Here is a 26528-nt window from a genome sequence, read left to right as displayed (position 1 = left end):
CTCAGCTCAGTAATAAGAGCCGGCCCTTTCGGCTCCCAAACGGCTCCTCATTTATCACCACTTGTGGTTTTTAAAATCTAGCCAAATTTAGCAATGTTTTGACCTATGATTGGTATGTGTGTTCATATATCACTTAAATTATTCAGTGTAATTATACTAAACCTTATAGTTTTTAGAATACCATAACTGTACATTTCACTTGGTCTAAAAACCTTAGATAATGTAAAAATATTAAATACTGCAACACATGTATTGAACATTTTAATTATGTTGAACAGATTTATATGTTGACAAGTGGCACAACATACACAAGTCTTGCCATGCTTCGGTCTTAATTATACATTAATACCAAAGTCAAACATATCTACATCATGTTTAACAAATATGTTATAGGATCATCCTATTATTCTGTCTTCTATTAAGTAATAAAAACAAAGGAAGCAAAAAAAGAAATGACCTCTCAGACGAGAGCAGGTTCCCATTTTACACCTAAAGGAGCCGGCTCATAGAGTCAACTCGTTCATGAACCACACATCACTGTGGCCATGGTTTATTTTGATTTTTACCGAAGCCAGTTATGAAACATAAGGCTTGTCAGTGTTGAGCCGTTCAATGCAACAACTAACTCTTCCAAAAATAAAAATATAAGAAATGTCCAGGAAGTCTCACACAGCCACATCTGTGTGGGGCCTTGAAGGACCAAATCAGTTTGTTTCAGCTGCTAACTACAAATAAAGCATCCTTAATAGTGTCAGCAGTTTAGCTGATAATTTTTATATAGTTTCAGATTTTTTAATCTTTTTTAACAACAGTTCCAGGCAGCCATTGCCCACTATAACTTTGACAGAAAGTAATGCAGTGTTCCTGCTGATTAATTTCCTGTCAGTTGACTAATTGATTAATCAACAAATTGTTGCACTATTAACTTCTAAAATAGCACGCTCATGAAATATGCTACAACAGATTTTAATATCGCATTGAAATGAATGGCAACAAATGGTACAATACAGAAGAAAATGTCCAAAACTCAGTAGCACAGCTTGCATAATGGTTAGTTGTGACGTTAAGTAGTAGCTGAATGCAAAACCACTTTTTAACAATAAAATGATAAACCAGTGAACCGTCATCTTTGGCTAAACATTAACACTGCTAACCTGCAACACTCCTCTGAGTCCAATTCCAAATATGCCAATAAAACTTGCACTCGTCTGTCCTGCAAACAGCCAACATGTTCAAAATGCTAACATCTGAAATATACATTTTTACATCTAACATTATTTTGTCAAAACATCAAATTCATCTGATTTCAAGTTTGTCTTAAAATCCCAGCTGTAGCATTGACTAAGAAGCTGAAGACACCTTTATGACAACAGATGAAGTCATGTTAAAATGTTGAAATAAAATGGAGCTAGTAAAGCTCTGCAATGTGCAACAGTACAGTCAGCGCATTTTTTTTATTGCAGTGCAGTAGCAATGCCCTCCTTGACCGTGACTGAGAGCAAGTAAGTATTTAAAGTAAATGGATGGATGGTAATGGTACAACTGGGTGCTCTTAAAAGTCATATTTATAGAGTTGAATAAAAAACTCTGCCCTCCCAGCAGAATTTGTGAGCACAGGTACGCAGACATTGGCCTCAAACATGAAAAAATCAAAAGGTGTGCACTCCCACTATGCTTTTCTTTTCTTTCTATATTAATTACAGCAGGAGGATAGAGCACATACAGGGCCCAAACATGCAGCTTGTTTCAGGTCTCAGCCCTCTGGTATATGGCACTTTATGCTCTACAGGATTTCTCACATGCATTATTGGACACGGATTAGTTAGCGAAAAAATCTGTAGACAAGATATTTAAATCACACATTGTTAGACATATTCATAATACTAAACACATTAAATGCACTGGGACTGAAAGCCCTTATGGACAAGGGACAGACACAAAAATATTGTACTGGCGGCACTGTTTATATTCAGTGTCCCACTCTGGCCTTAATGAGGATTTCAACCTTGCACCATTGTCTCTAGTTATTTTCCCCACTTTAGTCATGGGATTGGTACAATTTTATGCTTTGCATCAATGAACTATTGGAGAACAGGCTGAGTAATGAGTGGCATTACAAGGGCTCGATGCACTAAGTTGGCCTCTATGGCTCTACTTTGCTTTTTTGTCTCTGTGGAGGGAATGATGTGATTGATTTAACACACCTCTAAGCATAAATGTTAAGAAATCCCTACGTGACATGCCGTACAAAAGCTGAGACCTGAAACATGTTCTATTCCCCTGCTGCTATTAAGGTGGCGGGGAAATAAATTGAAGTACAGCATATTGGGAGTGCAGACCTACATAGTCTCTCCTGTTTTAGGTCATATTATGCCCACCGGCCATAACTGATGCATTTGCAGAATCCCTGGAGATTCACCCATTCCAACAAAATAATGTACAAATCCAGCACTGAAGCCACATGGAGTCATGTATTTACAATTATGTGCTATTAAGGGTTAGGGTTAGGGTTAGACAGATGGGGTGTCCCACAAACTGTCGTCTCCCTACTTAAAGCTGAGGCAGCAGACGGTGCTGAAGACTGATAATGACAAAGGCTCTTAGGGTGTACACCTGTAAGAGAGTCAGCAAGCAGCTGTAATTACTGACATTTCAACATTTTAAATATTATTAGTGCTGCCTGCCAACAAATTGTAGTCCCTAACCATCCTATTGAGGTGCAAGTGGTTAAGGTCAGGTAAAAGAGGACATGGTCAGTAAATGTAAACACATCTAAATCACCTCAACAGCCCACACACATACCAAAACTCTGTATACAGATGTTGGTGACATACAGTTGGTAGTGTGCACCACAAACGCATGTCTAGATTGCTGTCAGATCACGCTACATTGAGTTTATGCAAGTTATTTGCAAATTATGTAATTAAAAGTAGCAAGGCCAAACTCATTCTTTGTGCAGTGCATTAAAATACTGTTTTTCATCCTCAGAATATAAACAATTAAGTACATTTCATCGCTTGTTTTCACATCTACTAAAGAAAATTTGCAAGATAGCAGAATTGGTTTTCTTCACTTTCTGTTGCAGATAATAGCTGCAAAGTGTTTGTGGTTCAGCAGAGCACACATAGAGAACTGTGCACATTGCAGTTGTGGTAAAAATAGCCTTAAATGAGACCAAAGGCTTTTGGTGGTGTGTAGATTCTCCTTTGTGTCCATCAAATTGGACCTCTCATCAAGTGTAAATATCTGGATAGTGATAGCATTTCACATTTCACAGTCACTCCGACTTCACGCAGAGAAAAAAATGGTTTGACTTCCTGTGTACCTGTGTATGCAGAATGCAGACATTCAAGGCTTTATCGCTGCTCTTTTCTCTCACCGCAGGCGAGTACAAAAGTTGACCTCCACTGGTGGAGATGAAACTCAGAAAACACAGGAATCTGCAGACTCATATGCACAAATAAAGCTGGTGAGCTGATGTGAGACCATAACTCAACCCAGTCAGGCTCAGTGAGGGGGAAGAAAACTGCACCGTTGTATTTGTGCAGATGGGAGGATTGTGTCTTCTTTGGCAGAGGATGATCAGAAAGTGGGCAGCAAAACCACAGGCTGTAACAAAACCAACCCTTTAGCTTCTAGCGTGGAGCACGGCATCCACTCCTGAGCAATCACGTGTCACTACAGGACAAGACACCTGCATGATTTCCATGTGGTGCCTGCTTAGCTCTTCTAATAAACTTGAACGGCTACAGCTGAGACCTCCCTGCCTACCACATGCCACTGCCAGGCTGTTCTCTGTTGAGCACTCACAGCCTCAGCAGGTACAAACTCAGTTCTAGAGAAGATTGCCACTTCTGCTGCCTTACAAGGTTGAAGGTTTCATTTTGTATTCTAGGAGAACAATCAAAAGTCTGGAACTAATCACTGAGTACATTCATTTAATACCTCCACCAGGTGGAGCCAGAAATACCATCAGCGCCTTAACGAGCTGCTCAGCTTCCTCAATCGGTGTCACGTCATCTCAAGAGCCTCTTTTAGACACTGCATCTGTAACACAGATGGCTTTTACCACTTAAAATGGACTAATTCACATTATTCATGGTCCACTGAGCTGATTTTATTTCGTTGTGCATAATGGTTTGTTATTATACTGTAGTGCTGTCTTCAGAGGGTGGAACAAGATGTGCACTTAATAGCTGTAATAATGGTTTTTCAACATGTGGGCGCTGTAGCTGGCAGGTCTGAAAGGGGATGAAGCTTCATTTGTTGTTTCGTACCATGAAACTGTGGCCTCAGTGTGCACGAACAAGACGAGCTCACCTAATTTCATCACTAAGCAATTCCTTCCTCATTTGACATGAACCGTAAATGGTTCAAATAGCTGTTCAGGTCAGACTCTCATATTTCTAAAAACTGTTGTTAGTGGAACTGGTATTTGAACCAGTATAACAGTCACATAATGTCCAATCATTAGTTTTCATTACACATTAAATGCCATCCTTCTTCCCATTAAAAACAGATGTATGTGTCATATACTGAGCTCTGCTGCATACAGTAATTTGTTTCCTTGGATGTGTCCAATTCCAAAGTGTCACAAACCTACAGAGGCAAATATATCATCTATGTCATCACGGTCGTCATAGTCGGTGGTCTGAGACGTTGCCCCGTATGTAGTCCTGTTTGTCTGGTCGTCCCCTGACGGTCCAGACACTGATAACCCAGTCCTCTTCCTTCGTCTCTTCAGCCGTTTGTTTCTTAAACCAGCTTTTATGGCTGAAGACTTGAATCGACTCCTTAGTGAATGAAAACGAGTTCTCAGGTGAGCAATCCTCTGATCTGCAGCAGAAGACCGACAGGTGCTCGGCACTGGCCCTTGAGGCGATGAAGCCCAACGAGCTTCCTGTCTGAAGGTCCGCAACTTCCTCTGGACACTGGAGAGTATAGAAATATACACAACTAGTATTAATAGAATTGAATAGAATTTAGGACAGAGCAGTTGTTTTGAGCCGCATTAGACTGCACAGCTCTGAGCGTATTTCCTGCACTGTTGCTCTTACTTGTAACCTGCTGCTTCGAGGCATTTCATCCTTTCGCACTTCAAACGCAGGAAGGTCAAGAGACGTTTTTCCTTTTCCATCTTTTGGGATTTGAACCATTCAATCATTTCCTCTAGGTGGGTTGACATCTCTGTGAACGTGGTAGCCTCTCTCACTTGTTTCTTGAACCTTTGTTTCTGATCAGCCTCGCGTCTGTCCTGTGGGAGGGATTATCAGATCATTGGATCGGACAATTACGTGACAACACTTAGCAATTAAATATTCTGTAAATAATACATGAATAAAACAAAACATTCGATCTGGTTTGCTTACACACCTCTGTAAAGTTCTTGAAAACCTTGAGAAAAGGCTTCAGGTCAGTGTCGAGAACTATACCTAGAAAGAAGAAGAAACTAGTAACGTCAGTACTGTTTGAATGTGATTCACTCTGCATGGTAATTGAGACAGTGAGAAAATCCATCGCTGGGTTCAAGCAACTGCTTAACCACAGGTTATGTGAAATAGGCATAGATATATGCAAGCATTTTGCATGCTACGTTACTTTTCCGATGGACTGTATGGACCAATGAACACTGGATGTAGCAAAAGAGGCAGAGACAGAGCCGGCGTCCCCAGGACAAGGTCATCTTACTGCCCTGCACTAAATGTTTCTTATAGAATACAAAACAATGAAAAAGCTTCACACCTCTTTCAATAGCAACACCCAGGTCCTCTTTAAGCTTCCTTCTCTGTCCCTGGTTCTTGACTTTGACAGATCTCTTTCTCCTCTGCTGCTTCTCCTTGTGGTCTTTGGCATGGGGAAAGTGTGCTGACTGTTTGGTCAGTAAAAATGCATCAGAGGGACCCAGGAACTGGGTCATATCTGCCGGCAGGGAGAAGTCTGTGAGGAAGGGCATGGACTGGGCGTTGGCTACTTCTCTGAGGAGCTCCAGGAGGTGCTGATACAGAGTGGACAGACTGACCAGGACGCCGCGGCAAATCACCCTGATGGAGTACAAAGGCGGCTAGATTTAGACTGTGGAGGCTAGAGAAACACAAATCAAACTATTTCAAATACAGACTTTAATTCTGCATCTTCTTGCTTTGCTCGGCCTTTTTAAACGCGACAGCGAGGAGGAGCACTCACCAGAGACGGCTGAGCATGCTGGTCACCACCACGTTCAACACAATAAACTCCTCCCATTTCAGGTGTTGCTTTGAGAATCTGAAGCGAGTATCTGTTAAGGGCAAAACCACGAGGCGACATCAAGAAGGCCAAGACGGTCGAGCTTAAATCAGACAGCGGCTCCACAGCTGCGCAGACATTTCTGTCAGATTGCTCTTCACGTCTCTGAACAGTGCCACCTCTGAAAGGATACATGAAAGCTCTGCTGCAGCGATTCAAAGTGCAGCTCATCAGCTGGGCGGCTCCCAGCACTTTGAGGCACAGCCACTCCAGCAACGGCTGACTGGGAACATCACACTCCCCAGCCTTGATGCCCAGTTGTCTAAACACACACGGGACGCAAACGCACACATCTCATTACAGTGAATAAACAGAAAAATTACATCCCCTAAATTCAATTAAATACATCACTGATGTAATCTGTGCATTTACAGAACTTGAAGCTGCAAACTACCATGGAACAGTTAATCGAGATACTTGTGATAGTGTTAGATAGTTATGGCTTTGCTCCATAACCACAAGTACTTCTTCTCAGTGCTTTTAACCTCTTGCCAGCACTCTTATGTAACCATGTTCCCTGTAAGATGCTTCTTTTATTCTATTTTTCTTAAGCATCGGCTGTTTGAAGCACGATCAAGCTCCAGTGCGCTCTTTGTTTACCTTACTGCATTTAATTTACCTTTCACTTATAATGTGTATCATAAACAGCAAAGCCTTTGCCCGATGCTGGCCTGTATGCTCCTTAACGACTGGCAGAAACAGCACATCACACCAAACCGATGACTTTCTACCTGCCTTTGAATTCTATTGGGACACAGCTCTGTCAGCTCCTGCAGAGCAACGTCGAGCTTCATGTTCTTCAGCCTGTTCATGCATTGTTCCACCTGAGAGAGAAGGCAAAACATGAAACATGCTGTTGACACACACATACATCAGTTAATGAGGGATTTCTTTAGCTTTGTTAGTTCTACCTCTCTGACAGTGGCAGGACTACAGCTTCTTTCCTCAGGGTGTAAGGCTGCTTAACTCATCCTCCACACTCCACCCCAAAAGAACAGTTTTTCTTGTGTAGCATAAAAGGATTACAACTTGCATTTCATTGTGCAACCCTCTGCTGGATCAGAATTACACATGCACTAATGTAAATGCAGGATTTTACTGCTCTGATAACTATTTTCTCCAGTAAATTGATTGATTGGTTTGTAAACGCTAAGAAAGCAGTGAGAAATGACATCAGAGCCCAAAGTGATGCCCCACAATAATTGTTTTGTCCAACAAATAGTTCAGAATTAAAGAGTAAACCACAGCTATTAAGCAGCAACTCTTCACAATCAAGACGCTAAAATATGAAATGTTCTTGCATGAAAACTGACTTAAACAATGATCAAAATGAGTCAAGTGGACAGTTAAATATTTGCTTCTGAAATGTAGTAAAGTGGCATGAAATCAGAAAGGAGAAGTACTTCTGTATGGTACCTGTGTTTCCACCCCTGGCTCTCACCTGCTTTAAGCCTTTGAGCGTCTTGTTGCTCCTGAAGCTGTTATTGAGGACGTACAGCAGATCGTACAGAACTCGCACCTCCGTCTGAAGAAGCTCACTCTGAATTAGCTTCAGCACCTTCTCGTTTTCCACCAACAGGGCTTTAACATTTGCATCTGCGGAAAAGAAACACCTTTCAGACATCACAATGTATTCGGCGGTAATGATATAGTACATCAACACTGCTGAGGGTGGACGCATGTCTTCCCACGTGGGCTGCAAACAGCCGGTATACGGTGCCTTGCCCCAGAGTTTTACCCCAGACTCAGCCGGCATATTTATCTTAATACGCTCCGACCAATCGACCGTACCTGTAGCTGAGCTGAAGTGCACACGGACACTAGAAACGGCACTGGGAAACAGAATGTTTACCCTGTTCCACAGCTCTCCTGCCATGCTTCCCTGCAAAAAAACATGCGGAAGTCAGTCAGCCAATTGCATCCGAGTAAATACAAACGTCACGTGTCACGTTAAAGGCGCAGCGACGTGCCTGATAGTTGAATTAAATTACACTGGAACAAACCTTAAGTAAAAGAAACTAGAATTAACCTTTAATCATAAATAAATAAATAAAAAATATTCAAAGAAATGTCCGTATGACAGCTGCATCTGTCTAGAATAAGATTCTGGTAGAAGTTTGATTATTATAGCTCCAGGAGAACAAATCATGCTTCAATTTTGCCCAAATTTATTGTGTAAGACCTGACTTTGGTGTTCTGCATGGCTGATAGACAACATTAAAAAATGTCTTTTAAGTAGAAATCCTAAATATATTGAGTATTATGGCTTATATTGGCAGGAAATAACAGTTAGAACTGTAAGAGAGAAATAAACCTACTGTAATGTCATAAGTTGGACATCAGGAAATTATCGGGCAGAGACAAGCAAGGATAAGACGAAATTATTTGTAAAATATATATCCTTTATTTAATGAGAACAACAAACATGACAACATAAATAAATCTATGCTCCCTGCTTACTCATCCAAGTGATGACTTGCAAGTTCACTTCATCCAACACAGAATCTTCTGACCTTCCCTTCACTGTCAGTCCATGGCTGCCTCCTTCAAGCCAGAAAACCTCAACTTGTGCTTTCATTTCTTTTATCATCCCATCAAAAAGAGCCTGAGATCATAATGAGAAAAATCAGGAAGGAAACAACAAACAACAACAAGAAATCATGCACTGCAAAGGGTGGGACAATGGGATAATTAGAATACAGCACATGTAAAATGGCAGGTTATTGTCCATATTATACAAAATAGTCGAGGACTAGACTTTACGGTCACAACAATGCAGGAAATGTAGTCCTGAATGAGTCAAACTGGAAGCATAAACAACATACTGAGACAAATACAAAAAATAAGGTAGATAAAATATGTAAGACATAAAAATATAATTATATAAACCATTAGAACATATACTGTATGCTACAACTGAATATATGAGTGAATGACAATAAATACATTAACACACATGCATAAATACAAAATAAAATTCCTGTAACTCTATGTATGTAGGCCCTGACCATCCTCACCCTGTTGCACATGGCGTCCTCAGTGCCTGACACAAATAGCACAGGCATGTGTTCAGGCAGCCCCCTGAGATCTTCACTCCGTTGGCGATGGGCGTGTGTTTGTGCTGGGGGGTGCAGGGGGAAAGACAGGCAGATGACACCCTGCACTGTATCCTCTGATTCATCACTCAGCTGTCTGGCTAAAGCTGCAGCAGCACGACATCCCATGGACCTGCCTGTGGACAGGTCACAGACATTCTGAGATATTATTATGAGTCATTTTTAATGATACAGCCTCAATTAAAAAAAAAAAGCTAGGATGCTGAGTAAAACATAAATAAAACAGAATGTGATAACTTGATCATCCTTTTTTTGACATTTACTCAATTGAAAACAGCACAAAGACAATATATTTAATGTCTGACCTCATCAGCTTCTTTGATTTTTCTAAATATCTGCTTATTCTGAATTTGATGCAGCAACACGTTTCAAACATGTTGGGACAGGAGCAACAGAAGACTGGGAAAGTTGTGGAACCCTCCAAAAACACCTGTTTGGAACATTCCACAGGTAAACAGGTTGATTGGTAACAGGTGATAGTATCATGACTGGGTATGAAAGGAGCATCCTGGAAAGGCTCAGCCGTTCACAAGCGAGGATGGAGCGAGGTTCACCACTTTGTGAACACGTAACTGTATAAGGATGTTGCTACATTAGCTCAGGAACACTTCGTAAAACCGTTGTTGGTTAACAGTTTGTTTGCAAATGATTTTGAATTCTGTTTTTATTCCCATTTTAAACACCGTCACAACTTTTTTAGGAATCGAGGTTGTATTTCTGTTGTCATATTGGTCATTTAATTTCCCAAAACTTATAAATATGATAAATGTTTTTCTTACTAAACATTCTGTATGTTTAGCTTCTTTTATAGCCTGCCTTGATTCATTGCTACTTGGTTTTAACTAGTTAGGTGTGCAGTTATATTATTATAATGCAAAACTAATGCACACAGAGAAACCACTCACACCACACTTACTTAGAAACTCAACACATGGTCTTGTTTATTTATGTATCTATTTCTTGTGACATACAGTAAGCCGACTATTGCTGCTTACCTCCAACGAATATGTGCTTTATGGTAAACTTCTGTAGTGATTTCAAGTAGTCCTAGGGGGAAAACACAAGTGTGTACAGCATCTTACTGATTCTAGTAGCACAGAAATAGTACTGTACAGGTAAAATAGTGACTGCTATTTCTTGAATGAATGAAAATTCTTACCCACACAGCACGGTAAGCCTTCACTCTATAACCCAAGTTTAACCCTTTGCATGTGAAACGGAGACAAAGGAAGCCATCTGAAGCTAAGGCACGCGATAGAGAGACCAGATGTCTGAAGTTCATGTCTCCACCAGCCCCATGTGTGAGAATGACGGCTGTATGAACATGTTTCACTGAGGCAGGGAAACACAAGGCAGCATCCAGACACTTTGTCCCAAATGGCACCTTCACTGTGTCCTGAAAGTCAGTGAGCAGTCAGTGAGCAGTCAGTGAGCACTGTCTCTCCACTCTGGTCCTTTAAGACAGTTCTCATCATGCAGGGCGTAAACATCTGTGGAAACTGATTTCAAAAGCGTTTACTGAATAAAAGTCAGGCACATTGAGCCTCTACATCGCACCAGCTGCAGCTCTGTGACTGAGCTAGCCGAAAGCTTATTTTCTAAAATTTTGTAGTGGTTGAGTGTTCTCATTTTATGCTACCTAATACTTATACTGCACTACATTTATTTGATAACATTACATACTTTGCATTTGATTATGAATACAAAACAGGGCTGCAACTAACAATTATTTTCATTATTGATTAATCTGTAAATTATTTTCTCAATTAATCACTCAGTTGTTTGGTTACTGAAATGTCATAGAATGGTGAACAATATAATCAACGAATACATTACAATGCATTATTATGGATTGAGCCACCCAGCAGTATATACAGTAGTTGAAATCAGTGATGCACACGTTAATACATCAATAATTATAATACATAATTAGCTATTCTGCATTATGAGTTTCACTTTGCTACTTCAAGAATATCTGGATGCTAATACTTCTGTACTTTTACCTCATTAAGGTTTTGAACGCAGGATTTTTACTTGTATCAGAGTATTTCTACAATGTGGTATTAATACCACAATAAAGGATCTGAGTACTACTTCTTCCACCATTGTTTTAGAAAATCAGCTATTGTATTTGCATATTTTGATGAAAAAGGTTAAGTGTCCGGAATACAGTGGTGTCCAGAATATACTAGTACTTAGTAACAGTAGCTAGCTCAAGTAATATTATTCTCAGTATTGGTATTTAGGTATTTGGACTACGTGACACCACCGCTAATAACGAGATAGCTCATTCTTGGTATAAACATTTTCTAGCTTTGTCGTTAAAATTAGTTGGCTTTTTATTAAAAACTCTTAAATAACTAATTGTGGTGAGAAGCTAACTAAATATAGCAACTGAAACCAAACAGATTAAAATGTTACCGAGCTAGCTATGTCATTCAGATTCCTATTTAAGTGTTGAATTACAGATGATAAATGAGGTTTAAACACAACCGCAAACACAGTCTGCTGCTGAAGCTCTCTATAGTTAACTTTAAAGCTGACTTTGGTTCGTGTTACATCGTGTTAAAGACCCTAATTCGCAGTTGTTCGTTTCATATTTACCTCCTCAGTCTTGTCCATGACGTTTCTTCTCTGAAATCCCGTGAGTGGAAAGGACTGCAGCTGACTGCCACCTACCGTTTAGGAGGGGTCATTGCAGCTTCAGTAAATCAATAATGGCTTGGCTGAGCAATGCAAGTACTAATAGCACACTGTACAAATACGCCACTACAAGTAAAAAAAAACAAACAAACAAACAAAGCCTTGCATTGAAAATATTCATTAAGTAAAAGTATATAAGTACAACCAGGAAAATGTAATTCAAGGATTACAAGTAAAAGCACTCAATGCAAAAAAATGGCCACCGACTGATACTTAATTTTGTTATTCATGCATTAAATATGTACTGTTGTAGTTGGTTGAGGTGGAGCTCATTTTTAAGTATCTTTTACAGGACTGCAACAAAAGATTATTTTCATTATGGATTCATCTTATTATTTTCTCCATTAATTGACGGTTTGTCAGAATTCTGAAAATAGTGATAAATGTCATCACAATTACCCAGGGACCAAAGTGACACCTTCACAAGGCTTGCTGTGTCAAACCAATATTAAAATGATTAAAACTATTAAAAGGAAAAGCAGTAAATTCTCACATTTTGCATGTACTTTGCTTTGGTTACATTTAACCACTGGGGCGCAGATGGTTTTCTTTTCAGTGGTCAGCTACAGAACAGCAGCCTTACGTCAAAGGATGAAAAGTCCACAACACAGCACTTTTAAGTACAGATTTAGCTGCATATGTGTTTATACGCTTTTTCAGTGGGTTTGCGTGTATGTATGTGAGTGTATAATACAAGAGAACAATCACTTGGAACATACAAAAAGACAATTATTTATTTTAAAAATGAGATAATGTGTGTATTCATATCATAGTCATACAATTCATTCACACTGAAAAATGATTTGGCAGTATATCAGATATGAAGGGTTGCTCTGTGACTGGTTGACAGCAGGTCAGTCAGAGTTCATCCTTTGTCTGAAAAACAAACAAAAACATTTGTGTTGAGATCAGGAGTGACTAATTATCATCTAGCTTTGTTCGAGTATGAGGGAAGAAATGTGTTCCATCTCAAAAGGAAAAAAATATTATTTGTAAAATACAATAAGAGCAGCATGTTTATGAACAGCAGCAGCTGCTTAAACTTTCATTCAAACTTGGAATATCACTTTGAACTTACATGAAAAAAAAAGGTTGATTGGAAGAATGTATTGAATATTTTAGATCACAGTTTGCCTTTATCGTATTCAAAGCTCCCACATATCTACCGACCACCCACACAGGTGTTTTCACTTCTGTTGCCTGATCAGACCACTATTCAGACTGCGTGGATGTACATAAACTAACCCTGAATGACATCTCTCACACTCCCCTGGTCACTGTTGCATGAGTTGGGGCAGGACAATTGCAACCATTATCATGCAGTGTGGACAGTTAGGTGACATCACCTTATTTCCTGCCTTCAATCGGACTAGAGCTCTCAGCCAGAACTGATAACGCCTGTGTGGGCATGCAGTGGTGCTTTTCAGACACCAGAGGGAGCCACATTCCGTCGAGTGTTATGGTCTGTCCTGAGGCTGAGTGGTACCAAAGTTAAAACATTAGTTTTTTTTCCCCCCATTTATTATAAATGAAAATGAAAGACTTATCTTCATTAGGAAAGTTGTCCCACATCCACGTTAAACAATTTTAACGTTCATCCTTTAGCCATTTGGCATATTAACCCAGACTGTGGTATAAAATAAGGGGCAGTATAGTGTTATAGTGTAAATTCATCTGAGTTGTCTCAAGTGTATCTTTGCAAACGATGCAGGCTTGTGATTTAGGAAAAGCAGCAAACCTGTAGAGGAACACAAAGCAACAGCTTTTTGACATCTACACTCTGCTGGCGTAATCCTGTGAGCGGAGGTGAAGTGAAACAATATAAAGTCATTCTGATGCGAGGGAAGCTTCAGGGTGTCCCTTACCCTCGTCCTGTGGCAGAAACATGGGAACAGGTCATCGCTGGGCTGCTCTACAAGCTCCATGCCTTCACGAATCTTAGGCTCTGTGATCTGCAGTTTGGCATACTCCTACAAGAAGAACACTGAAGTTAAATAATCTGATACAGAGCCAATGGAATATACTCTGACCCCTGTGTGATGAGGGAGTGGGGTAATATAATCTCAGAGTTGTTTTGATTAAACTTTTTGTAGTACCTCAAGTTTTTCAATACATCAATTTATGCATTTTCTGCAACTGCAGAAATGTTACCTGGAAAAGTTTGTAGTAGTAACAAAATATTTTGTCTCCCATTAGATGATTGCGGGCATACTGCCGACCCGCCAGTGCAATTTTCTGAACCTGAAAGACAGCAAGACACATAGCAACCTGGTTATTTATTTTATCACTACAACAACACAGGCAAGAGAAAGTGTCCTCAATTCATGTTAATTCCTAAAGAGGATCACATGTCTTGGCATTCACTGCCAAATGTAACGGCCACAATCATCCATGAACATCATCACCTCTTCATCGTGATCACGAGCCCACTGGATCTTCTCCAGCAGGTCTCCGAGGTCCGCCCTGATGGGGATGTAGTGCTCCCACGGCCGCAGCTCATTGTAAAAATGCTCGTAGTAGCCAGAATCTTGCTTTAACACCACACTGTCTCCTGCCAAGAGGTAAGGCAGTCGATACGCCGCCACAGTGCCGTCAATGTTTATCTGGTACTTGTACTGGTGGTGGACATGGAATAGAAATAATAATGAGCTGACTCTCTTCAAAATCACCTTCTGAAAAACTGAGTAGTAAAGCCAGTTAGGACCAAATGAGAACAGTTTAGGCCTAATTCATGTTTAATTGCAAAAAGTCTTACTTACTTTGGCTGTTCAAGCTATGTGTTAATGCCTCAATTTAACACAAGCAGCAGACACAAAGCTACAGGAGTATCTCATCGGACATTTGTTGTTTGTTTTTGGCAACCTAGACAATGCACATTCATCGGGTCTGGGTCTTTACGATGATCAGCAGACACTAGTCTACTTCGGTCCTCTGCTCTTCTGTGCTCAGCAATTTGGGAACACTCAGCTTGTCTGAGCTTGTTTGCTGAAAATGCCATCCTGTGGTTGTAAATCAATTAGCTAAAAGCTCTAAACTGCTGCAGTTACATGTTAATTCTGACTGGGTCTGGCAGTGCTAGCACCTTTCGATTATGTAGTATTATCTGTTTCAAAGTTATCATAAAAATACCATTTAATACACAAGTACATGATATTTTTTTCATGCAAGACATTTTATGCATTAATTAAACCATAAATCAGCCTCACTCACCTTGAAAAAGTCAAAGAAAGACACATGTTTGACAAGCGGCCCATAGAGGCTCTCATCATGTTTGAAGAAGAAGAAGTTGGTGAAGGCTGCATCTATCATGCTGGGGTGGGCCCTGGAAAGCTTGACCAGCTCGAGGCGTTCCTGACGGCTGTCCCGGCCCCTCCAGAAGGCTGTGGCGTTCTTCTCTGGCCACGGTGGGCCTGTGTTGGCCTGCACTGACATCATGTCCAGACTTACTCTGTTCATTGGATGCACAGCATGTTTGTCACGTTATCAATCTCAGCATCTGTCAAAGCTATGGACTCATATGCACAGATAACGGCATGCAGAATCACAAGGCAGACATAAAGACAGTAATTAACCTCACAGTCATGCAAATGTGCTTATTACTTTACCAACGGAAAGGATTAATCAGACTGACAGCTTTGTCTCAGTGTGTTTAAACAATCTGTAGCCTGATGCACGTACTTTGCATTTTAAAACTGCTTTAACAGTTCATCGTTGAACCTGCTAATGCAAGACTACAATGTGTTCTGACCACGGCTGCTGTCCTTGAATAAGAAGCAAGCTCCAGACTTTTCAGCACAAAAAAGAACACACATTTGACACAGCCAGGTTTTTCCTGTTTCATTTTGTTGACATATTAGACTTTTTACTGAGGGAATTTTTATCAATATATAAATCAGAAAATACCCAACAGCCATAAAAAACTCTGTCTTGTTTTTAGGAATAAAATGTTATGTAAATCAGGCTGTGAATTGAAATGTTCAGAATATAGACAGGACTAAAATTTGAGAGATTGGTGTATTGTGCTACTGAGGTGGGGATTTCTGGCATGAGAAATATGAGAAACTACAGGTGAACAGGGTAAAAGTAGATACTGTGGCAGCATGAAACATCCCAAGCTGATTACTTCAATTAAGACTGAAGAATTTTGAAAGAATTAAAAGTTTTTTGGAATTTGTTTGTTTAAATATGGAAATGTTTCATTGTCTATTAAACATGTGCTAATTTACATTAATGTCCATAACAAATAAATAACATAATAAATCTGGTTTAAAAAAATACACAGTATTTTTCCACTGGTCTGACAAAAGACATCTAATGGAAGCAAAATAGGCCAAAATCTCAAAATTGACTTGTGCACAAAAAATGATATTTTCACCTGTAATGTCTCCCGTTAAAGGAGCTATTGTGTGATTAGTGCTTTGGTAGACTAGCAATAATATTATAATATTGCTAACTCCTTTACAAGCTCAGTTACATTCACAAATCTTTTAGCTTAATCTGAAATTGCTTAATATGTTTGTGTCACGGACACACAGCCATACCTTCCCATGGTCTCAAGGACAGACTCAGTCAGGTCATAGGTGGGCATGACAATATCACTGGTATTGTTAGAGCCACACCAGGAAAAGATGGGATGAATCCTCTCGGTGGGTTTCCTCTTCTCCAGCGGCCAGTCACCCAGGTTAACAAAAAACTCCATATCAGGGAGCCGCACCTGGACAAGGCCGTAGAGAGGGAAGGAGAATGCTCATTAAAGAACAACATTGTTCAGAAACTTAAATCACACAGTAGAAGAAACACTGCCGCCTACTCTCGCTTGCAAACTCATGACAACATTCTTGACCTTCTTGTGAATCTTGCTAAAGCTTTATAACCTCCCAGTGAAAGGTTAAATGCAATATGGAAGTGAAAAAAATCTAAATTTCCTTTCCTTTAGTTTTCTAAAAGCAAGAGAAGAAATAACTTTTTAATGATGGTTGAAGGTATAAAACTGTTTCAGTATTACAGCGATGGTTTATGGAGAGCTTACCTTTCTGGAGAGTGACAGGAGGATGGAATCCATAAAGATCCTGAAACCTACATGCTCTCCAAAAGTTTTAACGTAGACCTGAAGAGAATAAAAAGCTGCATCAACATAAAAACATCACATGAGTTCAGGCATTTACTTTCATGTTAACTGCAAACTCCACTTGCGGAGATCATGTGATGAGGCTGAAAGCTGTGGAAAACTGGTGTTTCCAGGGCTATGAACAGAATTTCATGCGTACTGGAGAAGTTACAGGGGTTTTAAACAGAACGTATCTTGTAAGTGAAAACTCAACCTGCCACAAAGCAGTAAGTGGAAATTACAGCTGGACTATCAATCATGAATTACTGCATGTTCCCATGTCATGCTAGCACTGTGACAAGAGGGCTTTAGACATATCACTGTAACAGGAACCTGGATTGATGTCCACAGTGGTATTTTGAGAAGATTGTACCCGTGAACACCTGGTTCACAGACTGTTCTTACAGGTGTGTCACATAGCTCCAGGCTCTTCTGGCTGACTTGACTTTATTACATGGCCCTAATTACTTTTCAGACTAAAGAAATTCTACACTTTATTACTTTACTACCCTTTGGTGATGATGGTGTTTGAAAGAGAAACTGGGGAATTTTTGTAAAATTAATGTGGGTTTTGGTTTCATCAGGCTGATACTTATTCCTTATGTCATTGGGGGCAGGTACCTTGTTGTCTTTAACAGTGTAGTGGCAAAGGCTTTGTCTTTGTCCAAAGCGCTGCGGGATCTCCTGTGCGTTGAGATCCGGGTCGACACTGGCGTAGAGGGCCAGGTCCTTGTCTATCTGGGGGAAGGACTGAGGACAGTGCATGTGGGCTTCCCACACAGAACCACTCGGCTGGGGACAGTCACAGCCCTCATGGTAGACTGGGCCTGTAGAGGAAAACGTCATTAAGATACTTTTCTTTCACCTGCCGTAAACATGCGCCACATCTATCAGTTACTGTAGAAACAGAAAAACACAAATCTCATCCAAAAACAGATTTCGTAGGCGGCTTGGATTGTGTTCTACCTTTGAGAATGAATGGTGACTTGGCAACATGCTCGTCCTTGAGCAGAACGTGCACATGAATGTCTGTGTAGGTGGCGTACATTCTGTAGCGCACCAGGAAGGAGCCATCCTGACGATCCAGGATCTGGATCCAAATCCTGGTGAAGTGCTCCACTGGAGACACAATCTTCACTTCAAAGGTCTTCTCACCGGGTGATGTTGTTAAACTGTGAGGGAGAGCATATGGAGAATGTGGAGAATTTATTACTTTCAAAGGTCTCCATGTCTTAACCAGACATTAGTACTAAAAAAGATTATGCATTTCAAATGTGACTATCTGAAGATAATTATGTATTTAAAACTCACCATAATATATTATTCGGATGGTACTTTGGCAGTTGTTTAAGTGTTACATTTTACTTCGAAATATGATCGAGTAAGCATTTAATTATTGGATACAGAGAAAGTGTATTTCCTTTCATTGAATGTGATAGTTTCCCAAATTTTTCCTTTTAAGACTCTCAATAAAGACAGCAAATTTCCATTGGATGGACTAACACCTGACACTTTAGCTACTGGATATTATTGGTGAATAATAAATACAAAATAAAATGAACTGAAATGGCTTTTGAGAGGAAAAACAGGTTCCCCGCCTCTGACTTCAGTGTAGTTTCAAGGAATGGAAAATCTGATTAGAATGAATGTAACCAAGCTTAAAGCTGAAAGTTTGCCCTTTAACTTAATAGTTTGATTGAATGTATCAAAACAAATAAAATTACATTATTTTCCTAATACCTTCTGACTGCACAGTAATTAAATATAACGGGTGGTGCTTTAAAAACAGGAAGTCTTTTGTTGCTGATATGATTTCATGACTACTTGGTATTGGCGTGCTGTTGTAGACTCTCCTGTGTTCCAGACAACAATAACATACTCTTTTGTTGTAGGCATGAATGGAGGATAGAAAGTGATATCTATCTTGGGTGCCAAAGCATGTCTGAATGTGACACCCAGTGAGTACCCACACATAGAGCGGGATGTCTACATTGGGCCCATGGGAGACTTTTGATGAAAGAGGTTATTGGAGGTCGTCTAACTCATTCTCCCTGAGGCGCAGACTTTCCTGTCTGCTCTCTCACTATCGACCAGTTTAAAATTTCAACATGACTGAAAAGATTTACTATGTTGTCCTGCCATTGTAGTCATGCAATCCTATGGTGCAAACAGAAATAGAGCAATAATGTTGTGCATCAACAAAATTAGAAGGTTATGTTCACCCGTGTGGCATTTATCAACTACATCATATCTTGATGAGAAAACCAGACTTGTGGCCTTTAAAACTTGGCAGAATCTTACTATTCATTAACTTTTGTCTATTTTTCTGAGAGACAAGTGTAGACAAAAACAAGCGTCCAGGGGGGCTGCGTCTTTGCTAATTGGAGCGTTCAATGATAGAGGTGTAACTTTTACTCTGTCACATCCTGCATTTTTTATTAAATCAATAGAAACACTGTACTCAAGCACAACAACTCATGAACACAAATTAAACACGTTATAGAATGTATTTTCATTTATATAAAGAATATATTTATTTTGCTCAAACTGACTTATACCACCTGACAGACTCCATGTAGGATGCTACGTGATGCACTTAAAGGCAGCATTTTCGCCAGTTACACTTTACAGGTTGTTGCGACTGGAAAAACGTAGCGGCTTCAACAAAGGCGATTAGCAGGCCTATGCTACTCAACTTACTTTCTCCCGGAACTGTCCACTGCCTGTATGTAGAAAAACCGAGCTGGGAGGACAAGGTTCGCCTCCAGTCCAGGTCCCCATACTAAAGTTTTTGCGGCGCTGGGTACCGAGCCTGCCTCAGCCCCTGCGAGTTCACGTCTGAACACATCCAGGCAGAGGAGCAGCAGCAACCACGAAAATAGTCGAAGAGACATGGTGTTAACTATCCGGGGTCCGCTGTCTTTTAACGTTAGTCGTTATTTTTGTCCCTACAGAGGCTCACTGCCCAAACTTTCCATTGTTGGTTTAAAAATGTCAAAAACATCAAGACGGCGAATACAAGTCTGTAGCGTTAGGTGTAGCCTTAGTTCGTCCTGTTTCCAGTTGGCGTACCACCATTCAGCGGTGGCATTGCTAACGGCTTTTACATGGCTAATACGCGTATAAATTTATTAATTGAACACGCCTTTAGCGATTTGACGGTTACCGTTAGCTCCTTCCAAAATCCCTGTAACGCTACAGTTCAGTAACTATGTGCCGGAGGGGGCGGGAAAAGCACGCGCGAAATCGTGATCTGATTGGTTGACACTTCAGCGAATCTGGGTTTGATTGGTTGAATAAGTAATCGACTCCCGAGCAGATCTGAATCTGATTGCACAGAAATCCGGAAGTTTGAGCCTCGGGTACATGCTGGGCATGGTGCTTAGTGAATGGGATGAGGCCGTCAATGTGCTTTATTTTTGAAGATTTATTCAGTGCCTTTTTTGTGTGTGATACATGAATGGAAGCGTGGAAGTGTATGGAGTGATCTAAAATAATAACTGCACCGAATCCAAACCTTCCCGTTTTCACTGTCCTATAGTGTTTCAGTGATAGAACTATTCATATATCCTTGAGAGAAAAAAAAAAAGCAGTACCACACTTCAGAAATATTCTATTAAGAATTGAAGTCATGCATTGAAAACGTTACGTACTTATGTAAATTAAGTTACTGCTCAATGCAGAAACATTTAATATTGTACTCAATAACTACATTTTAATTTTGTATTGTAATAATAATTATAATAATACAACCATGGTGCACTTTCAGGCGTGCTTGATGTGAGGAAGCTTCGCTGGAAACACCATGCTGTACTCCATACAAGCAAACAGCAGCTGACTCCGGTTAGGGGGCAGTGAAACAGAGCTCTCAGCTGTGTACATCAATCAATGTTTATTTCAGTTTGCTTTTGCATCAACATATTTTCAGTTCTTTTTTTTGTCAAGTAATTTCTATTACACTAGTATAATATCAATAAGAACAAAAAGTGGTAGAATCCATTTAAATAAGACAAACTTTGCTGCCATCATTGAGAAAACCAGAGAAATGCATTTTCAGGATACTACAGTGTGAAGAACTACAGAGTTCCAGTGATTTAGACAGAGCCAGAATACCAGATACAGTACCAGCAGTAACAGGTACAACATATACAGAGAAAAATATCCCAAGAATGTCTTTATCTTTTATTGTTTTTTGTTTCACCTTTCTCCCAAGATTGAACTGTACAATTAATATAAAAAACAAAAACATACTAACAAAACACCCTGTCAGTAGAAGTCAGATTTTTTTTTTAAATTTCTTTTGGTTTCATTTTTTGTTTTTTGTGTGTTTTCTCTGCCATTGAAAGAACTGCACTGAACACAAATCTCATTGACGGTACAGAGATAGGAGAGAAATTTATTTTTTTTAACATGTTTAAGACACCTCTTTGAATCAAATCACATGTAATTGCTGAAATCCACGTGCCACTGCTTTAGGATTTCAGGTGACTTGAGTTTGGTGAAAACCAATGGGACTGAAGGCCATTTACACCTAAGGAATGCCTCAGCAGCCTGACAGGAAGCAGGCAGAAATGACTAGCAATGCAAACAGATTCACCTGTGTCTGTTATTTTTTTTTTAGGTTTTGAGTGTATGTGTCGCTGTGCATCTTTTATGTGGGAGTGACGTCACCATGACGAAGGCGCAAATGCTTCGTGTGTAATGCTTGTGTGCATAAAGGCCCGATGCACGCTAGATGGATATCAATAATCCTCTGTTTGGTTTTTCTGATCAATTCAAAGTACAGACAAATACACAAGTACAAAATATCCTCCTCAGTTAATGCTGTTTGCCTGTGTCATGTGGCTACCCATTGACATGTACAACACAATCACAATATGATACACAACCATGTATCATGAAACATTTGTTGTTTTTAACATACAAGAGCCTTCAGTTTAGAGGCCATCACCATCAAATATAAGACTGCGACAAGAGGATATCATAGTCATCAAGAACAATATTGAAGGAAAAAAAATAACATATTTGCCTTCAGCTGAAATCGTTGCAAATGTTTTACACGTGTACATAAGTTCTTCACTGACTCACATCTGAACATCACTGAAAAAAATACTGTCACTTCTCCTGAACCTTTTGCTGTTTGCGATTACATGGATGTGATTCCAGCTCTCCTCTTCGTACTCACAAAGACACCGACAATCATTAAAAGTATTGTTTGTGGTGACGGAAAGGTGAAAACGCTCAAATAACTTTGAAAAGAATGAGGTGGAGAGAGATGGGAGGGTGTCATTCATTTTTGATTGCTTTGGTGGAGAAAGAGTCCCGTTATTTAACATTTGTGGCACTCTTTCTCTCTCTCTCTCTCACACACAAACACACACACACACAACCTAATGGCTCACTAAACTCATACATCTGACAAAGGCAGCTAAAGGACTCAAATGGTGAACCAGCGACAACCAAAAAAAATAAATAAAAAACACCCTCATATATATATATTCTTTTTTTCAAAAAGAAAAACTGACTCATTTGACTTTGATAAATGCCCTCTGAGGCCAACTCCAAGAACCATGTCTCATTTGTTCCGATCAAGCACGAAACAAACGAGGACTACCACAATTAGCTCTTTGTTAGTTAGTTTACAGTGAGTGGATTCACTCACCTTGGCACGTGAATAGTATAGGTTCATACTATATAAACTATATAAAGAACGTCCAGAATTTGCCGTTAACTCCTTCAGCCTTTGCGTACGCCTCACACCAATCTGCTCTCTGTTTTCACACAACTGTAGTTGGGGAGTGAGATATTCCTCATCATTTAATGCTTTTGTAAGTAGCAGCAGCCGAGAAGTGAAATTAGTGTGATTAGACTGTGCAGAGGTTAAGTGTAAATACGACTGATTTGTGTTTGCGCTGTGCAGCCCAAGGTAACTGGTAAGAATATAGTTTTAGCATTATTAAAGTGTGTGTTGAGAAAGCTAACTAGGTGTATCTATATTGTGACAAGTTATACTTGCTGAGACTAAGAAAAAAAAATGAAATGAACCAAACAAGGGAAATAAAAAAAAAAAGGGAAAGGAACACAAGTTTTGGCTTAATAGCAATGCAGGTATACATTTCCCTTTTTATATATAGTTTTTTTGTCAATATTTCAAAAAATATAAAGTATTTCATAGTCTCTGTTGTTGGCTTACATCATTAAATAAAACTTTTTATTTTTGTATCTCCTGTTAAAGTAGCATGCTGCTTTTTAATATGGCAGTTGGATATTTTAATAGTCATCCATTTTTGTTTCATGCATTTCTTGTTGGTTTTTTAACTTTTGAGTATCTACACAGTGAGGTCCAGAAAACCCAACAACACACACACACACACACACATTCAAGCATACGCACAAACACACCACACATACACACACACACACACACACAGACAGACTTGTTGGATATTTCCAGTTCCATCTTCAGTCCTTCAAATGCCGCCACTCTCTTTCTCTCCTCATCACTACATGTCTAGACAAGGAAGTAGCCCGTCCCGGTCCTTCATCAACATGACAGTGCCGTATATATAGCCACTCCAGAAGCCGTAAAAGACAAAGTCACTCTTGAGTCTCTTAATTGCTCTCATTTGTAGAGTGAAAGTCTCTGTTCCGGCATAAAGTTCCCAGCAGCCCAAGGGCAGTCTCCGCCCTCCCTCTTGCTATTAGAACTGGTACCACTTCTTGTCCTTGCACTTAAGCATCAGCTGTAAAAAGAAGAAGTAACAAAGCGTCACATAGAGCACATTGTCAAATCCTGTTTGGAGCATATTTCTTTGAAACAACACCACATTTTAAAAAGTTTGCTCTGATGCTATTATATTTAGGGTTTTTGAACATCAAAGCGGTATTTTTAGAGTAAATAAATGGTAGAGAATTGGCACCACAATGAGGTCATCTTTAAGGATGAGGCGTGTCAGCACAAGTATGCCATTACTAACATTAGTGTATGTGAAAATGAGGTCCAAGGAAAGGGATGAACATCATTAGGGCATTTCTTTCATATTCATATATAACTATAATGTAACTAACAAACAAGCAAATTTTTATTTAAAACATTTACATTTATTCTGTACTATTTCCAAAAGCTAACATGAGAAAAAATGATTCATGCATTTTCCAGTTTCACTTTATCATATCTCAATTTTAATTTATTATTCGTAAACAAATTCTTTAATTTACGAAAAGATCAAATTAAATTATCCAACTTTTCTTTTTTATCATAAACTTGGTGGTGACTAAACATTTAGTTGATACATTCTGAATATATAGCAATCTTAAATATATATATATATATATATGAATAATATAATACCTCATGAGCGTGTTTGGAGAAGGTTTCTGCACTGGTCATCATGAGGGCGGTGCGTTCCTCCAGCTCCCCCAGCCTTTGGCCTCTCTCATCCAAAGCAATGCGAGCCCGCACCAGCTCACCCACCGCTCCGCTAGCCGCCACCTTCATGCCCTCCAGCCCCGCCTGCCCGGGGATGTGCTGGGCCAGACTCCGAGAAGCCTTACCAGCTGCTGCCTCACCAACTGTTGACGACATCAAGTAAAAAAGAATGAGAAAATGACGAGAGGCAAAGGTTAATATGATGGCTGATACATTTTTAGCCCTTTAATAGTTGTACGGTGCCTTCCAGATCTTGATGAATTTATTACATTAGACATTTTTAGGTGGATTAGTACACACTACAATGAAACCTTTCATGTAGAGAATAAGAAAGAAAAGATAAAAAACACACAGAGCTCCTCTCTGTCGAAAGTATTGGCATTTCCTCCAAAGAAGCCCTTTAGAAAGCCTCTGTTCTGGGCTTCTGGTGTTTCTATTGGTGTAAACAGCTCTCCCAGCATCTCCTAAAACCAATGAAAGAGAAAAAATTCTTAGCAATTAATACAGTTTTTCTACAAGAAGTCTTTCCTATTCTTCGGCAGAGATGTTTTGCAGATATTTGTTGATCACACATTAGTCATTACTGAGGTAGGGTGGGTTCAAAGTGCCAAGTTTTCATCACTTTATCTTCCCTTTACGTGAGAACAGCCATAGCCTCCATACATATAATTGTAGATAGCGTTTGGCCCTGCTGACTAGTTGACTGCATACACTGACAACTTTTCCTCAGTGACTGAGGAGAACCAGACCATAACTACTGTTGCCTGTAGGTGGCACTACGGCAGCGTCATGTTACAAGCTCCACTGACGTCTGTGGTCATTACTGAGAGTGCAGTGGTGCCTCTTAAGAATGAACACATCTTTGAATATGAATATGCTTATGTCTACACGCACACGCACACGCACACGCACACACTCAACCCAGTGGAGTTCAAATCTTATTTGACAAGTGTGCAATTTTACTTTTAAGGTCTGATAGAGGCTGAGTTTCACCAAGGCTGGGAATAATGTCAAGCAAAACGAGAACAGACTTAAAGTCTACATCATACACGCGTGGATACCTTCATATCATAAAATGTTACATGTCACAGACAGAATCAGATGAACAGACTGATATATATGCATATATCTATCTATATATAGATATTAAGATACAAGATTGACAGATAGATAGAACGATATTAGATGGACACACACACACACACACACACAAACACTAACACTAACACAAACCCTTTCTCTAACCTTAACCCAAGTTTTCATCCTAAAATTTATTGATTTATGTCATGAGGACTTTGTTTTGTCACCATAGGAAAGGCGAGTGCCCCCAATGTGAGAAATACATGATCTCTCTCTCACACACACACACACACACGCACACGCACACACACTGCAGTGCTGACCTGCAGGTTGTCACACATCTCCTGGCTGTACGTAATTCTCTGGATCTCTGTCGGGGAGCTGAGATATAGAGCCTGCCCCCCGTTGGTGAAGCAAAAGGTTCTTGCAATGCGCATGTCTGTCAGAGGCAGGTAATTGATATCCATCAGTGGTCTTAGACTGGGCAAACTGTGAGCAAAGTGAGAAGAATAAAGGACCAATTAGCATAATAAAAACTGCACCCAGCAACATGAACCACGCGTTAAAACCAAATTTGATTACAGAGAAAATAACAATCATGATAATCTGATCTACTCAACAACAACGGTGTAGTTTATTGTGTGTTAACATTTGACACTGCCTTTAATCTTGCAATGTATCTTTTACAACTGAGAAAAAACTTCCTTCAAATGTACACCTGACATGAAATCAAATTGCATTTTAAGAGGTAAGAGATATTAATAAAACAGGACAAAGGTCCCACCAATTAGCATCCAACCAAGTAGACAGG

General features: G+C 39.7%; 4 protein-coding genes across 5 annotated transcripts in view; all 4 read right to left on the bottom strand.

Annotated features, from left to right (window-relative positions):
- Window positions 1–270: 270 nt before the first annotated feature.
- On the bottom strand, window positions 271–8158 carry nepro (nucleolus and neural progenitor protein). The gene is made up of 9 exons (XM_041950772.1): window positions 8074–8158; window positions 7724–7878; window positions 7018–7106; window positions 6416–6544; window positions 6184–6261; window positions 5743–6041; window positions 5374–5432; window positions 5058–5254; window positions 271–4931 (listed from the first exon to the last, which is right to left on the bottom strand). Exons 1-9 carry the CDS (start codon window positions 8156–8158, stop codon window positions 4592–4594), a joined length of 1431 nt encoding a protein of 476 aa, XP_041806706.1. The 3' UTR covers window positions 271–4591.
- A 535-nt stretch (window positions 8159–8693) lies between these two features.
- On the bottom strand, window positions 8694–12036 carry tex30 (testis expressed 30). Its single transcript, XM_041951226.1, has 5 exons — window positions 12003–12036; window positions 10558–10794; window positions 10394–10445; window positions 9300–9514; window positions 8694–8887 (listed from the first exon to the last, which is right to left on the bottom strand). Exons 1-5 carry the CDS (start codon window positions 12018–12020, stop codon window positions 8726–8728), a joined length of 684 nt encoding a protein of 227 aa, XP_041807160.1. The 5' UTR covers window positions 12021–12036; the 3' UTR covers window positions 8694–8725.
- A 777-nt stretch (window positions 12037–12813) lies between these two features.
- On the bottom strand, window positions 12814–20389 carry poglut2 (protein O-glucosyltransferase 2). The gene is made up of 10 exons (XM_041950895.1): window positions 19909–20389; window positions 18175–18380; window positions 17830–18035; window positions 17131–17208; window positions 16643–16815; window positions 15312–15549; window positions 14507–14716; window positions 14253–14342; window positions 13967–14071; window positions 12814–12977 (listed from the first exon to the last, which is right to left on the bottom strand). Exons 1-10 carry the CDS (start codon window positions 20100–20102, stop codon window positions 12960–12962), a joined length of 1518 nt encoding a protein of 505 aa, XP_041806829.1. The 5' UTR covers window positions 20103–20389; the 3' UTR covers window positions 12814–12959.
- A 3430-nt stretch (window positions 20390–23819) lies between these two features.
- stxbp5l (syntaxin binding protein 5L) overlaps window positions 23820–26528 on the bottom strand; it is a 133157-nt gene continuing 130448 nt past the window's right edge. For both annotated transcript variants that reach the window (XM_041950739.1, XM_041950740.1), the window contains 4 exons: window positions 26041–26206; window positions 24990–25101; window positions 24560–24780; window positions 23820–23951 (listed from right to left, as the gene is read on the bottom strand). In XM_041950739.1, the coding sequence (XP_041806673.1) occupies window positions 23910–23951; window positions 24560–24780; window positions 24990–25101; window positions 26041–26206 (541 nt within the window). In that variant the 3' untranslated portion in view covers window positions 23820–23909. The remainder of the gene's footprint in view (window positions 23952–24559; window positions 24781–24989; window positions 25102–26040; window positions 26207–26528) is intronic.

This window comes from Chelmon rostratus, chromosome 13 (assembly GCF_017976325.1).
Source record: "Chelmon rostratus isolate fCheRos1 chromosome 13, fCheRos1.pri, whole genome shotgun sequence".
Taxonomy (NCBI): Eukaryota; Metazoa; Chordata; class Actinopteri; order Chaetodontiformes; family Chaetodontidae; genus Chelmon; species Chelmon rostratus.
This window is presented reverse-complemented; position numbering and strand designations above follow the sequence as displayed.

Bases quoted from the DNA above. Each gene is read 5' to 3' on its own strand.
- nepro (XM_041950772.1), bottom strand. From the start codon at position 8,158: ATGGCAGGAGAGCTGTGGAACAGGGTAAACATTCTGTTTCCCAGTGCC. The intron at 7,107-7,723 runs GTGAGAGCCAGG...CTTCTCTCTCAG, and splicing joins CGCTCAAAGGCTTAAAGCAG to GTGGAACAATGCATGAACAG. The intron at 5,433-5,742 runs GTGTGAAGCTTT...TCTTCTTTCTAG, and splicing joins GGGTGTTGCTATTGAAAGAG to GTATAGTTCTCGACACTGAC.
- tex30 (XM_041951226.1), bottom strand. The intron at 9,515-10,393 runs GTAAGCAGCAAT...ACCTGTCCACAG, and splicing joins AAAGCACATATTCGTTGGAG to GCAGGTCCATGGGATGTCGT. The intron at 8,888-9,299 runs GTGAGGATGGTC...TTATGATCTCAG, and splicing joins AGGACGCCATGTGCAACAGG to GCTCTTTTTGATGGGATGAT.
- poglut2 (XM_041950895.1), bottom strand. From the start codon at position 20,102: ATGTCTCTTCGACTATTTTCGTGGTTGCTGCTGCTCCTCTGCCTGGAT. The intron at 18,381-19,908 runs GTAAGTTGAGTA...TCTCCCTCACAG, and splicing joins GTGGACAGTTCCGGGAGAAA to TTTAACAACATCACCCGGTG. The intron at 15,550-16,642 runs GTATGGCTGTGT...TCCAATGAACAG, and splicing joins GTCCTTGAGACCATGGGAAG to AGTAAGTCTGGACATGATGT.